At 38.3% G+C, this 15,057-nt stretch overlaps 1 protein-coding gene across 3 annotated transcripts in view; it reads right to left on the reverse strand.

Annotated features, from left to right (window-relative positions):
- The window catches only part of CFTR (CF transmembrane conductance regulator), a 195,621-nt gene that overhangs the window by 156,792 nt on the left and 23,772 nt on the right, over positions 1–15,057 (reverse strand). For all 3 annotated transcript variants that reach the window (XM_057550593.1, XM_057550594.1, XM_007195128.2), the window contains exons 2-3: positions 10,775–10,885; positions 6,672–6,780 (exon numbers count right to left, since the gene is read on the reverse strand). In XM_057550593.1, coding sequence (XP_057406576.1) covers positions 6,672–6,780; positions 10,775–10,885 — 220 coding nt within the window. The remainder of the gene's footprint in view (positions 1–6,671; positions 6,781–10,774; positions 10,886–15,057) is intronic.

The following is a 15,057-nucleotide window of genomic DNA, read 5'->3' on the forward strand; positions in this document are numbered from 1 at the left end:
CTTACAATCAAAGAAACCGAGACAAAGAGAATTTAAATAACTTTCCCAGGTATCAGACAGCTAGCAAGTGGTAGAACTAGGATTTGAACCAGATAGTTTGACTCCAGAGCCCCCCATCTTATTCATAACCTTAAATAGAAAAGACAATGTTATAATATGACCTGGCAGTTGATCAATTCAAGCATTGTGACTAGTTCAGTATCAACCTACCAAATAAAGTTACAACTTAATATCACTGTAATTTAAGATAAAGCCATTTCTCTAGGCCCCGTATCATAGACACATAATTTAAAAGGTAGAAGGGATCATAGAAACTGTACACTTTCACCACATCACACTCATTAGTCACCATAGGATACTGGTTAACTACAAGAAGTAAAGAGGCACCATGTTCACACCAAGAATGAGGAAACTGGGCCACCTCATATCTAGTTTAAGTTGAAAGTACAAGATCACAGACAATTCCTAATTTACAAATCGATTTTGTTCTAAAATTTCACACGTGAGAACAGACGCATTTTGCCCTAGATACAATATCCTACCAGACATGGTGTTGGATTCCTAGGTTCGCCTTCAAAAGCACATATAATGGTAAATGCTCTTGGAGCACCTCTGAGTTCAATAGTACTGTAAAAGCCTAACCAACCTGCATAACAATGTTTTTACAGAAAGAGATGGATCATCTCCTCCGTGCAGTCTTGGAAGAGAAACATAGTCCCTCCTAGCTATACCTTTGCCCTCTCCACGCACACAGTCATCTACTTCTCTCCAGCAGAGTCCTGAGAGAGAGTGCCGGAGGAAGATGCAGAAAGTTAACAGTTAACGTTGGGATACTGCAGTAAACCCTCAGCCACATTTAATCTCAGTGGGATTCTTGTCACTTCTATTCAGGGGCTCCTTGGCCATGATTAGTCCACCTACTTATCTTTTCACAATAACTGTAACTTCTAACTAGGCTTTCTCTTCTTTCATGACCCTGTAAATCCTTGCTACTCAAAGCATGGTGCTAGGGCAAACAGGATCTTCACCTGGGAGCTTTTAGAAATGCAGAATCTCAGGTTCCACCTGAGGTTTATTTAGGTTCCACCTAAATATCTGCATTTTAGCCAGATGGGAGGGGGCAGTGGTTGGTATGCATATAAAAGTTTGAGAAACACTGTCCTTCTGTCATTAAAGGACTTAATATTTATTTTTTGTCTAAAAATTTTTTGATATTATCATTTTTAAAAAATCAAACTAAAAAATTCCATGTGTACCACCCCCCAATACCCTCACCTTAGATTCTAGCGAAAGTCAGATGCCTTCAGTGATAACGTTCCTGCTTGTCTACCTCAATCAGAATCACCTGGGGAACTTTAGCCCCAAGCTCATCCCAAACCAATTAAGTCACATTATCTGGGGTTGGGCTGCTGGTTACTCTAAAGTAAAAATTCTCTGTTTCAAAGAAATCTAAACCCCATGATTTTACAAACCTTGACACAGGAACTGGGTAGTACACTGTGGGTAGCACAGGAAGTACAGCATGTGTGTTACGGATGGGGGTTCTAGTAGAGGGTAGAAATATTCAGGATGTAGGGTGAGTGTAGGCAATGTAGCATTCAAGTCCCTGCTGGGGTTAGAGAAGCAGCTAGATATGGGGGGATGGGAGAGAAAGCTGAGAAAAGAGTTCTCCATGACAGGCATCTAGAAAATTTGCTGGAGGTAGGTGACCTTAGGTGAAAGGGACATAAGTAAGTCAAAGTGCCTAAGCCAGAGACTACCTGTGTGCAGAACGCCCCAAAACACTCTCTTAGTTAGCAGTTTGCTTGAATTCAACACCTACCCAATGTCTCTGTCAAAACATAAGGGACAAAGATCTTTTGCAAGGTAGACTGTGGGACTTGAAAACTCTAACAGCCTAAGTCCTAAGACTTCTTTATGACCTTAAACTTCTTGGGGTTTAAGAAATGTAAATAATAAAAGTAGTTTGACTCAAGTTGTACTGACATTTGTCTCAATTTGATGATGGAAATATGCCCAGAGCTGCCTAGGAGTCAAGAATATATTTGAGTGAATGCTTGTAAATTTCTTATCATAATAAAGATATTGTGATAACCATATTCTCTCAGCAACCTGCTTACAGGACTCCCTTCCCTTGGCTTCCCTCTGACTGTCCTTAATTGACTTGCACACTCAATTCTTCAATGGCCAGTTTTTCCTTTATGCTGGGAGTCTTAAATGTTAAAGGCAATGTTATATCTGGCTGCTGAGTCAAATGGAGAAAAAACAAGTACATAGTTAATCATGAGAGGCCATAGCTAATATGATTTAAAATTACATCAGTATTGCAGAGAGACAAACTCTTTCATGATGGCATTTCCTTTTTTTCTTAACCTTTCACAGTCAACAGCTTTTTTTTTTTTTTTTTTTGGCCACACCAGCATGGCATGTGGGATCTTAGTTCCCTGACCAGGGATCAAACCCGTGCCCCCTGCAGTGGAAGCTTGGAGTTTTAACCACTGGAATGCCAGGAAAGTCCCAACAGCAAATTTTATAGTACTTTTTCTCTCAGTCCTGAAACCAATCAAATATTCTTCATACCACAATTATCCTGGTTTAGAGGGATTAAGAACACACAGGATATCTTGAAAGTACGTCCACCTTTTACCAAGAGTAGTGTAAAGCAACTTCAAGAATCCCTGCTCATTTAATGGAAATTAAAACATTATCAAGATGACACACACAGAAAAAAGAAGGAATCCCCAGAAAGAATACGATAAATACTAAGGCATTGGTATAAGTTGTTTAAAAGGATAGAGGTCTTATCATAATAACAGCGAAATTTTCTCGCCTTCTTTTCTTCCTGTAACAGACAGAAAGGATGGAGTAGAGAGATCAGATGCTCTGAAAAGCTACACTCATCTTAATGACCACCATATAAGTTCTTAAAGACTTAACAGTTTTTAACATTTTTACTACTTAAAACTGCACGGTGAGGCCGTGAAGCCTTTACTCTGTGACAAGGGTGAGAAACCCACAGCCTCACCACACCTGTGCCATTGCCAATGTAAATTTCCTCTCCATGCCTTCTCACCATACACACTTCAGCTGCTTTCCCCATCGGTTCTTTTCCTCGCCCATTTTCTACTGGTTATCAGTAGAAGTTGAGCTGATGGAAATCACCTTTGCCCTTTAAACATGCTGTCAGTTCCAGACCAGTGGCCTTGGGCTCAGCTTAGATCAGTGGCACCACTCACTCCCCTCAATCCCACCCCTGGGTAATTAATTAATACACCAAGAAAGGCTTTAAGATTCCTTTTGCTGGGATATTTTTAAGCTCGAGAAGTTTAAGAATAAGTTAGTCCTTCTCCACATCCACTCCATTCTTCTACCCTTAATGTTTTCTGTATGTTTGACTCTTAGCACTGCTGGCTCTTGGGTGGATTTCACACAGTTCCTTCCCAAGTATAAGTGGAAAGATTCCAGTTGGTTCTCCTATCCTGCCACCTGCTCTGAACTTTCTTCAGATTTGCCCCTGAGGTGACCCTGGAAGAATCCTCAACATTCAAGCTTTTAACCTATGTCTCCTGAGCAGATGCAAAGAAGCTCAGCAGACCCAAGACTGATTACTACAGTCACAATTCTATTGAGTACCTACATACAATCATTACAAATATAGTTACATAGCAATTATAATCTGATCTAATGCAAGGGTCATAGGTTTTGGAACCAAAGAGACCTGGCTATCACTCAAATTTACCACATGCATAACGTTGGAAAAGTTACTTAGTTTCCTGCATCTCAATTTCCTTTTCTATATATTTGAGATACTAATGTCTGCTCCATGGAGCTGCTAGGAGAATTACCTAAAATAATCTGTATAAAGGGCTTAATGCTGAACCTGGAACAGAGTAGATACTCAATAAATATTAAACTATATTTTGTTTATTTTTTGATCTGTGTGTACCAGACCAAAAATAAATTTTATAAATATGTTCATGTATCATCTAAATTTTCATGTTTAGGTGACTGCTTTGGTTCACATGAAACTTCTATGCTGGTGGAATCTAGAGGAATAAATTATCTCACAAGTCAGGCAGAGCATAAAAGGGACTTAATAATTCAGCCTCTCTCCCAGCTTCTACTCAGTTGTGCTTATGTTAATTGATGGAAGCAGCATGTGATGGAGAACACGAAGAGAAAATTTTGAGTTTCTATACAATCTTAGTTATGACATAACAATTATTTGAAATATCATTCACTTCAATCCAAGGATGACTTATTAAGAATGTTGCATTCTTGGGACTTCCCTGGTGGCGCAGTGGTTAAGAATCCGCCTGCCAATGCAGGGGACACGGGTTCTATCCCTGGACCGGGAATTTCCCACATGCCGGGGAGCAACTAAGCCCATGCACCACAACTACTGAGCCTGTGCTCTACGGCCCACGAGCCACAACTACTGAAGCCCGCGTGCCTAGAGCCCGTGCTCTGCAACAAGAGAAGCCACCGCAATGAGAAGCCCACACATCGCAATGAAGCGTAGCCCCCGCTCACCGCGACTAGAGAAAGCCCACGTGCAGCAACGAAGACCCAACACAGCCAAATAAATAAATAAATAAATAAATAAATAAATAAAATGGGTGACATAGATTAGTGGCTATATTAGTACAATACTAGAAAAATAACTCAGTGCTGAACATATATTTTAAAAAAAAGAATGTTGTATTCTTATATGCTATGGGCGGAGTAAACTGTACTTCTATACACTGATTCAAATGCAGAGAGTACAGTCATTAAGGCAAACAACAAAACATTTTAAAACATTAAGTCAAATGGAGCCAGAGCTATGGATAAAATTGTTCCCCCAAACTGGGACTTACCTGGTTGGTGCAGTGGTTAAGAATCCGCCTGCAAATGCAGGGGACACGGGTTCAATCCCTGGTCTGGGAAGATCCCACATGCCACGGAGCAACTAAGCGCGTGTGCCACAACTACTGAAGCCCGCGCGCCTAGAGCCTGTGCTCGGCAACAAGAGAAGCCACCACAATGAGAAGCCCACGCACTGCAACGAAGAGTAGTCCCCGTTCGCCGCAGCTAGAGAAAGCCCGTGCACAGCAACGAAGACCCAACGCAGCCAAAAAATAAATAAAATTTAAAAAATAAATAAATAAAGTTTTTAAAAAAAATTGTTTCCCAAAGCTCTGGCTGCTCTCATTAAGAAAAATCACCTCAAAGATATCTTAAAAGATAGTTAATTCTTCAGCTACCTTATTCATATTTACAGATAAAATATTTTCACCCCCAAACTGCTGCAGGTTTCTATAGAGATAGATAGATAAATAGATAGATAGATAGATAGATAGACAGATAGATAGACAGACAGATAGACGGACATCAATAGACAGATAACTTCAAAAGCCAGAGCATTTCTCCCAGGAGGTAATCAAGAGCATTACAAAACATTGGGGACCTAAATGTGGTCATCTTTGTCAAAATAAATGTGTAAATGTATTTATTTGCTGTGTATTAAGTACAAGTTCCTAAAGCAATGCAACTTGCATAGCATCTCTTCGAGAGACACTATGGCAACCCTCACTCCCAAAGGCATGAAGACCAATATAATTACAACACAAATCCATCCAACCGGTACCTAACCTCCCAAAGCAAATACTGTGCACAGCCTTTACTTGAAGACTAAATAAGTTTTCAACTTGCCATCAGTCTTACAGGTTACAGTCAAGGATTCCAAATGATGCTCTGGTGAGGTAAAAAATAATAGATCAGAGTCATATTTGACAACAGCTGGGGAACATCCCAGACTGCACTTAAACACCATAAAGCCTGGGATCTTCACGCATTGAGCTCTCTCCACAATGAGGAAGACATAGGAGACTGAGAAAACATACTGCAGGAGTACCTCACTGCCATATTTTAAATTTTTGCTATTTTTTCTTGAAACCATTCAGCATGCAGATATGATTTCAAAATATTACAAACACTCATATATGTAATTGGCTGAATTTTACCTAATTCTCCTCCTGACATTGTCTCCTGACTTTCTCCTGTTGAATACAGGAAAATAAAATCATCGGCAATCTCATATAACAGTAATATAATGTGATTTGGGATCATAAGAGAAAATAACTTTTTAAAAGAAATTTATTTTACTGAACCCATTTGAAATTATAAATGGCCACCTGTGTTCCAGGACATCCTAGTTCCAATGCATTTTTTACTTGTCTCCACTAGAGTTTTAGTGGTTTCTTTGTATTCAGAGTTAGCCTTTTACCTGTGTACCAGATTACCCTAGTCCTCCTATAATCATAAAAATGAATATAGGGACTTCCCTGGTGACACAGTGGTTAAGAATCTGCCTCCCAAGGCAGGGGACACGGGTTCGAGCCCTGGTCCAGGAAGATCCCATATGCCACGGAGCAACTAAGCCCGTGTGCCACAACTACTGAGCCTGCACTCCAGAGCCCGCGAGCCACAACTATTGAGCCCACGTGCCACAGCTACTGAAGCCTGTGCACCTAGAGCCCATGCACTGCAACAAAGAGTGGCCCCTGCTCACCGCAACTAGAGAAAGCCCACACGCAGCAATGAAGACCCAACAAAGCCAAAAATAAATAAATAAATAAAAATGAATATAATTATTTTATCCATAATGAATTTACAAATGAGATCCTTACCCCTAAATATAATATGATTCCATAGAACATAAATCTCCAGAAAAAGCATCGCCGAAGGGCATTAATGAGTTTGGGATTTTTCTTTGAGGCCAATTCTCTATCCCATTCTCTGCAAAAGAACACAAAATGGGACCAGTAAGTTGCATGTGCAAATATCTGAGTTCTCTATTTCCCTTAACATAGTTTTATTCACACAAGTACAGTCAAGGAGATTAACCCAAGTGACTAAAGAGACAAAACCTTGGGGGGACCTTCCAACACCAACGCTCAGGCAGATGTTTGGCAGAATTCAATGCTCCGCCATATATCAATTTTCGAGGAGTTGACTTCATGAAAAGGCCACTCTATATGTGTTAAAGAAAGGTTCTGGACTTCTAAAAAGCAATGAATGCAAGAGGTGGACAAATAAAATATGACTCTTATGAATACACATTGCTGTGCTTAGAACAAGGTGAAAAATAAATATTTAATTTTTTTCCCTTCACCTCTTGATCTTTACCTGTTTAGAATTGTAGTGGATTTTACAAAATCTAACTGTCAAACCGAAAACAAGATTAAAAGTCAGGTGGATTTTTCTGTGATTTAACATTAGTAAAACTTGTTGTTTTTAAATGTAGGGGTATGAAACAAGTATCATCAACTTTGATTTTCAAATACTAAAGTCATTCTTTACAATAAAAATCTTTGGAAAATTAGAACAGAATCAAATTCTATATTTTCTGGCAGGAATAGAAATTAAATAAGTCTGAAAAATGGTTGGTGTCAAATAAATGTTTTTGTTTTCTTTTAAATACTATACATTCATCAGCCGATTATATTTACATTTTTGCCACTACTTTCTGTTCATAAAAACCTTCTTTCTCTTCCCAAGTGGATAAAATATATCCCTAAATGTTACCCTCATCTTCATTGTTAAACTGTACAGAGATGAAAAGTTTCACAGGAAAGAACTATATAAAGACTTTATATTTTATCAACAGCTATTTTCATTACTGTCCATCTACCATTATTAGAGGTGGTTCTAAGTTACTCCAAAGGAAGACCACACAACTGAGATTTGAGGGCAGGTTTGGCAGTCATGGGCATTGTGCATGGACACTGGCTTCCCTGAAAAGCTTACTATCTATCATGCCTAATTACGCTATGCCATCCATCTACCTGCTCACACTCTTCCCACTCTTTCACTCACACACAAGACTTGCCTCCCATCCATGTCATTTGGTGATTCACAACGGGGTAAGAAGCTAAATATGGAGACAGATTCTGCCTCTCTTTCAAAGGAAGAATGAGTCAGATGAGAAAGCCAGGAAGAGAGGTGGTACATAAACCAAAGAAATGGTTTCAAGTTGGGAAGAAGTGGTCCACTCTTAAGTCATGGTAGGAAGATGTCATTATATTTGACATTAAGAGACCTCTGATGACCCTAGTCAGTGTCATTTTAGGAATATGGTAGACACAGAAACCATATTTCAGGGAGCTGAGATGTAAAGGAAAGGAGAAGTAGAGAGACGAGGAGAGCACAGAGATATTAGCTGTGGGGAAAAAAAAAATGAATGAGGTAGCGATCTGAGGGGAAGGCAAAGCTGGGGAATTTTTCAGTGGATGGGACTTGAACTACTGGACCCTGAGGGAAGGAATCAGCAGCGAGAGTAGATGGGGTGGTTCCCGCAACACCACGACAGACCCAGTAAGCATTCCAAACACCAAGACTTGAATCATAATGGAAGAAATTTTATACTTATCAAGTTTGTAGCTTAGCTACAATCATGGAATGGATGTGCGGTCTGCATACAGGAGTAATGCACAGGGTTCAAATCCACGGCCACAAACTGAGCTAGATGGGCCAAGGTACCTCAACCACATGGTAACCACCTAGGGCCTTTGTCACATGTCATCTTTGAAATCTGTGGCCAGGGTCACTTTCCAAGGGTGCAGAGATACAAAGTACTATAAGTGGTATTTCACTCTTTCAAAATATTTCAGTAAATTCTAAATAACAATTTTTATAAAAAAGAAATAACAGAGTGAAGAAGAGATACCCCAAAAAAGACAAAAATAATAGTCTATGGACTTATGCTGGCACAGTGTTGTTGGATTGAAACAAAATAGGTACATTTTAAGCACTGAATTGATATGGAGACACAATGAAAACTGAGGAGAAAAAAATGTTAGGCCAGATAATCCTACAAATTCAGGTTATGTCCTCTATTTGGCCATAAGTAAAAATAAATCTGGAGTACGCAGGTTTTGATTAACCTAGTCCTACTCTGATTAATCTTTCCCTCAGCATCCATTTAGAACTTAGATATTCATCATCTACTATATTATGTTGAACTTGCTGATATACCTACAATATACTATGTTTATATATTTTATCTCTGCAGAAGTGTTACAGGTTTTTACATAATGCTAGCCATTTCACATTCAATCATCATTCATTCATTCAACAAATATTTACTGAGCACCTACTACAGTCAGCCCTTCATGTCTGCGGGTTCCTCATCCTCAGATTCAACCAACTGGGGATGGAAAATACTCACCAAAAAAAATTCCAGGTAGTTCCAAACAGCAAAACTTGGATTTGTCATGTGCCGGCAACAATTTACATAGCATTTACATTGTATTATGTACCATAAGTAATCTAGAGATGATTTAAACTATACAAGAGGATATGTGTAGGTTATATGCATTTTGTATAAGGGACTTGAGCATCCATAGATTATTATATCCAGGGGGAATCTAGCAAGGGACAACTGTATATACCAGACCCTATTCTAGACCCTATTCCAGGCACATCATAAGCTGAACAAATCAAACAAAAACAAAACAAAACAAAAAAATATATCCCTGCCCTCATGGCACGTACACACACTAAGTACTCAATATTAGGAGCTGGACCTTGAACTTGGAAATGTGAACCTGCTACTCCCACTAGCCTAATTCTTTGAATAAATCAAGAAAAAGTAAGGTTGAATATCTTATTTGCCTTGAAATTTCAAAAGAAATTCAATGAATTTCATGAAAATAAGGTAAACAAATTGCAAATCTACTCAACTATTTTATTTTGGTGCAGTAAAAAGTAGCTACTTCTTTTTCTTTTTCTTTTTTCTGTCAACTCCCTCTCCCCTTCATCTGGTATCAGACCCTGTACTGCTGGCACAAGACCCAGTCTAGCTCATTCATAGATTGTTGTTGGTCCAAGGAGTGAGCTTGTGACTCAAAAGTTTCTGGGATTTTTCACATTTGGCCACAGAGAAAGGACTCTTTCCTCTGTGGTCTACAAAAATATGAGCAAAGAGTTCTGAGGACCCACTGAATGGAGGAAGCTGGTCTGAGAGAATAAAACCAGTTCCTGGTTCCACTGAGTCCCTAAGGCCAATTCTCTACCTAGGCCTTCACACAGGTTGACTACATGAGCCAATAAATTCCCTCTTAAATAAATTCACTGGCAACCAAAAGGATTATAACCAATACCCTTAGAAAGGGAGACTTCTTTACAACGGGAAACACTGTTCCTGGGGAGGCCAGGAGTATAGACCTGGGTTTGAACCACAGCTCAATCAATTATTAGCTGGAAAATTAAATCATCTCTCTGAGCGTCAGTTTGCTCTTCTGTAAGACAGAGATAATGATGCTTTCCTTCCAGAGTGGCTGAGAGGAGATACTACACTTGGCATTCAACGTATACTCAAAAATATGAAATTTTTACATTTCTTTGACATCCAACAGCCTTTACCCTAAAATTTCCAAGTATGTACATTTGTATTCACACATTAAGATTATGGAGGCAAATGTACACAACTTGCTTCATAAAGATGTGATTGCAGTCTTCACAAAATCCACGTAATAGTCTTTAAAGGCAGGTAGCTTCTCAGAATTCAAATATGTGTTTTTCAAAAAAAGGTCCTATCTCAGGAGAATGGTTTTTTTTTCTTTCATCCTTTCATTGTTTAATTCTTGACTAATCAAGACTTCATCAAGAAAATAGGATGTTCCTATTATAAATATGCCATTTTAAGAATTAAACCCTCTCATGTCTGTTCTCTAGTCTCTAAATAATAATATTAATTTCTCTCTTCAATAAACAATGTGCGTGAACATACCTTTCCAATTTTTCAGATAGATTGTCAGCAGAATCAGAAGAAGAGATATGGTATATGTCTGACAATTCCAGGCGCTGTCTGTACCCTTTCCTCAAAATTGGTCTGGTCCAGCTAAAATAAAGAGAGGAGAGACAGATATAAATGTTAACTTGATTTGATCTCCAGTGTAGACTTGGAATCAGATACAGTTTCAAATTTTCTAGCATGTGGAAAATGGTGGTAGTGCATAAATACGAGAATAAAATAAGCCAACTTATAGGAATGCCAGGGAGTCATATCTTACAGAACACAACTCTATAAAACAGCATCACCTCTGAACTGATGTGACTATAGCTTTGTCTAAAAGGATCGGGGATGACGGTAGAATCATCATCTTTCCCAGAGGGAAAAAACAAACTGTTAAACATTCTAGACTAAAAGTATTCTTCAAGAAAAAAAAAAAGAAGAAAATTCCCCAAAATAACCAGATACTAGGAGTTTATAGTTTGCTGAAGTCCAGTCTCTACCACTTCAAATACAAAATGATCTCTGAATAAGAAGACAGACCCTCAAACAACACCCTTATATAATTTTGTTAACCATAGCTCACAGTACTCAGCAATGAGCTATTTGTTGAATGAACTGACTGTAGCTGGAGTATCAATTTGTTGACTTAATCATCACCCCTGAATGAGAGTGGGGATCATTATTTTCTTATGTTTTGTCTCCTCACCCCATAGCAGTTACGCACATCTGCCCGCTACGCATCTAATAAATAACAATTTATGATGGAAGCTAGGGAAGCTGGCATAGTAAATACTTATGCAGGATACTCTAGTTATTTTCAAATACATTGTTTCTAACTACTGTGAATAAGGCAAAATAATCTTCACAGAGATAAGAAAATCTAAAAAGAAGTCAAAGACAAGGGAAAACAAAGAGGAAGGAGGGAGGGGCAGGAGAATTGTAAAACAAAGAAATCACGTACAAAGAGAAACTTCTAAATGAAATTTGAGCAAATGAGACCTTTCTCATGTGAAATTTCATATATTTATTTATTTTTTAACATCTTTATTGGAGTATAATTGCTTTACAATGGTGTGTTAGTTTCTGCTTTATAACAAAGTGAATCAGCTATACATATACATATATCCCCATATCTCCTCCCTCTTGCGTCTCCCTCCCACCCTCCCTACCCCACCTCTCTAGGTGGTCACAAAGCACCGAGCTAATCTCCCTGTGCTATGTGTCATATATTTATTAAAGAAAGGAATTGAACTTGGAATCAGTGATTCCCAACATATGCTTTTACCCTTACCATCTTTCTTTTCTCCAGAGAGTCCTAAAATTTGGTGTCATCGAGACTTTGGTAATACATCAAAATTCATGTTACCCACCAAAAATCAATAGGGAGTGTTTTAGCAATATCTGAGAAGCAAAATAAACTTATACTAGGAAAAGTATTCTAGCAAAGCCATTCAGAATAAAAAGAGGAAATGCTATGCCAAATGCAAACATTTTGACATTGTTTCAGGGCAAAACTTTGGAGAAGGCTCTCATGTCCACCTTCACCACTCCCACCCCAAGAGTCCAGATTCTCATTTCACTTCCCTTGTCTCCACCTTCTTCAGTCAGCCACTGCCCTGTGTTCCTGATGTCTCTGCAACTTGTCCTTCCTTAAAATTTAACTGAATTAAGACCCAGCTCAAGGACTTCGCTGGCGGTCCAGCAGTTAAGACTCCACGCTCCCAATGCAAGGGGCCCGGGTTCGATCTCTGGTCAGGGAACTAGACCCCACACGTCGCAACTAAAGACCCCACATGCTGCAACTAAAGATCCAGTGTGCCACAACCAAGACCCGGCACAGCCAAATAAATAAATATTTAAAAAAAAAAAAAAGACCCTGCTCAAAGGCTCAGTAGTTTCACCAACCATTTCTGACCAAGATATCAACGAGTGACAATGGCTTAATATGTCAGTTTCTTCCATTAACTTGCAATATTTGCATCTTAACAAGAGCCTTCAAACCTCAGCAAAGGGTGATAATTGTCTTATCTTTATTGCCCAGTGTGATCCATTGGCAATTTCTCCTGGAGAACAAGAATGAAAATAGTTAAGGACAGTCTGAACACAGCAGTTAAAGAAGTGCTGTGATCATGCAGCATCTGCATTGGGCATCGTCTGTGAGAGTGCTGGCACACCTGCCTGGCACTCACAATCCACTAGCCAACATAAGCACTTTGGAAGCACATTTGCCAATATAGGGGGCAGTAAGGGTGTGAAAAATCTGGGACAGCAATTTAGGATACAAACTCCATTCTGTTGGTTATAAGCCTTTGTAAACTTAAGAAGTGAAAAGGTGAAGCAAGTGTTTACTACTAATAAAAAAATTATGTGTATATAGCACTTTCACAAACACTAGCATATTGTGATTTTAATTTGAAAATCTTGATAGGTAGGTAGAACAAGAAGAGATCATTGCCCTACTTTAAGGATAAAGAAATGGAGGCTCAAAGATGTTAAATTTGTCTGTTACTAAATGCCAAAAACTAGATTTTTACCACATTCTTCTGATGTCATGCCTTCCTTTACCATGTTCAGCTCTTATATTTAGGAAAATTAAGCTTGGTGGGTTATTCTAGACATAGTGCTGGAATGCGGGTCTGGAAGCAGGGAGACCAGAAGCTAGCAGACTGCAGGCAGTGGTGTGGTGCGGTGTACTGACAAATCTTTAACCATGCCTTCTCCAGGAAAACAAAAACAAAAAGTGACTTATGGTATTTGCCAATTTCTGTGGTGTAAATACTCCCACCATGACCAGTTTCAAGTCACCAAATGTGAAGTCACTGAACACAGAGTTGGGAAGAGATACACAGCTGCATATTATAAGATAGTGTGATTACCATTCAGATACAATCAACATAACCTCAATACATAGATAATAATTATGTAGCGATAACTTTTCAATTACTATCTTCGTTTTAACATAATTTATTTAATTGTAAGTATAAATCAATTAATTTTTAATACTAGTTGTTCTTAACAACCAGCTCACAAAGTTCCTGAAAATTTAACAATCAGCTCAGCCAGAAAGGGCCAACTGCAATAGATCACTGACTGCCAGATGGTTGAAAGACTCAGAACAAGGGTAATAGCATTGAGAATGGAAAGGAAGGGGCCTATGGAAAATTTAGAAGAGAAAAATATACTCTATCTATTAATAAACCTTTCATTTTCAGTATGTTTGAAATTGTTAAAATATGAAACTAAATTTACAAATAAAGAGAAGTTCACTATCTGTAAATATTACAATACCAAAGACATTTGCAGGAAATTTAAAAGCAAATCTTTTCTTTCTTTTAAAAACTAAATAAACATACATCTTTTGGTCCATATCTAAGACTTGATCACCGTTTCCATTAATGAGTTTCTAGCTCATTTTTAAAATACTTTAAGTAACACCTACATTTATAAAAAGCTTCCTGCGTTATCCATGCCCATTTTAATATATATGTTATACCAAGACATCTAGTTTTTATTATCAAGAGTTCCATAGCCCAGCATCATCAAATCAAACATATTCAGTAGTATTAAAAGTTAGCCATTTATAATTATTAATATAATTTAGTGTTTCTGACAGATTCACTACAGTAAACCTATATTTGTAACCTGAAATAGAAACAACTTAAGGTAAATTATGAGAACTAAAATCAATTAACCTTAGGCTGCCTGGCAATCACCAGAGTTATCTGAAAGAATTTATTTTGTGAGATTAAACCAAAAAGACAATTGAATGAAATTTCTGCCCCATCAAGGAGGTCTCCATGACTACCTCAAGCCAGTCGCAGAAATACAAAAAACAAAACAAAACAAACAAAAGACTCCCCAGGTATCTACACTTAGACATTCAATGAAATATTAGTTACTGTAAAACTCCAGCCACCGCTTTTTTTGAATGAGCTTGAGTATGTTAAACATACTTGGATAGAATTTAGAAATGCCAACTCAGGATTTGTACTTCAGTATTTCTTCCATTAAATATTAATGAGTACCCAGGTGTTTCATTAGCAAGGCAGGTACACCTGGGATAACCAAAAGCAATAAACACTATTCCTCCTTATCCTCAAATTTGCTCCCACCCACCCTTCCTCTACCTCTAACTGACCTTACCCTTCTCCTTCATCCATAACCTGTCAGTGTATATTGAAAATGGACTTATAAATTGATCTACTTAGAAACTGTGACAGTTTCCAAAGTTCTCGTTATTTCTAACAGAAACTAGCTAATCATTAATTACAAGGTAG

This window comes from Balaenoptera acutorostrata, chromosome 7 (genome assembly GCF_949987535.1).
Source record: "Balaenoptera acutorostrata chromosome 7, mBalAcu1.1, whole genome shotgun sequence".
Lineage (NCBI taxonomy): Eukaryota > Metazoa > Chordata > Mammalia > Artiodactyla > Balaenopteridae > Balaenoptera > Balaenoptera acutorostrata.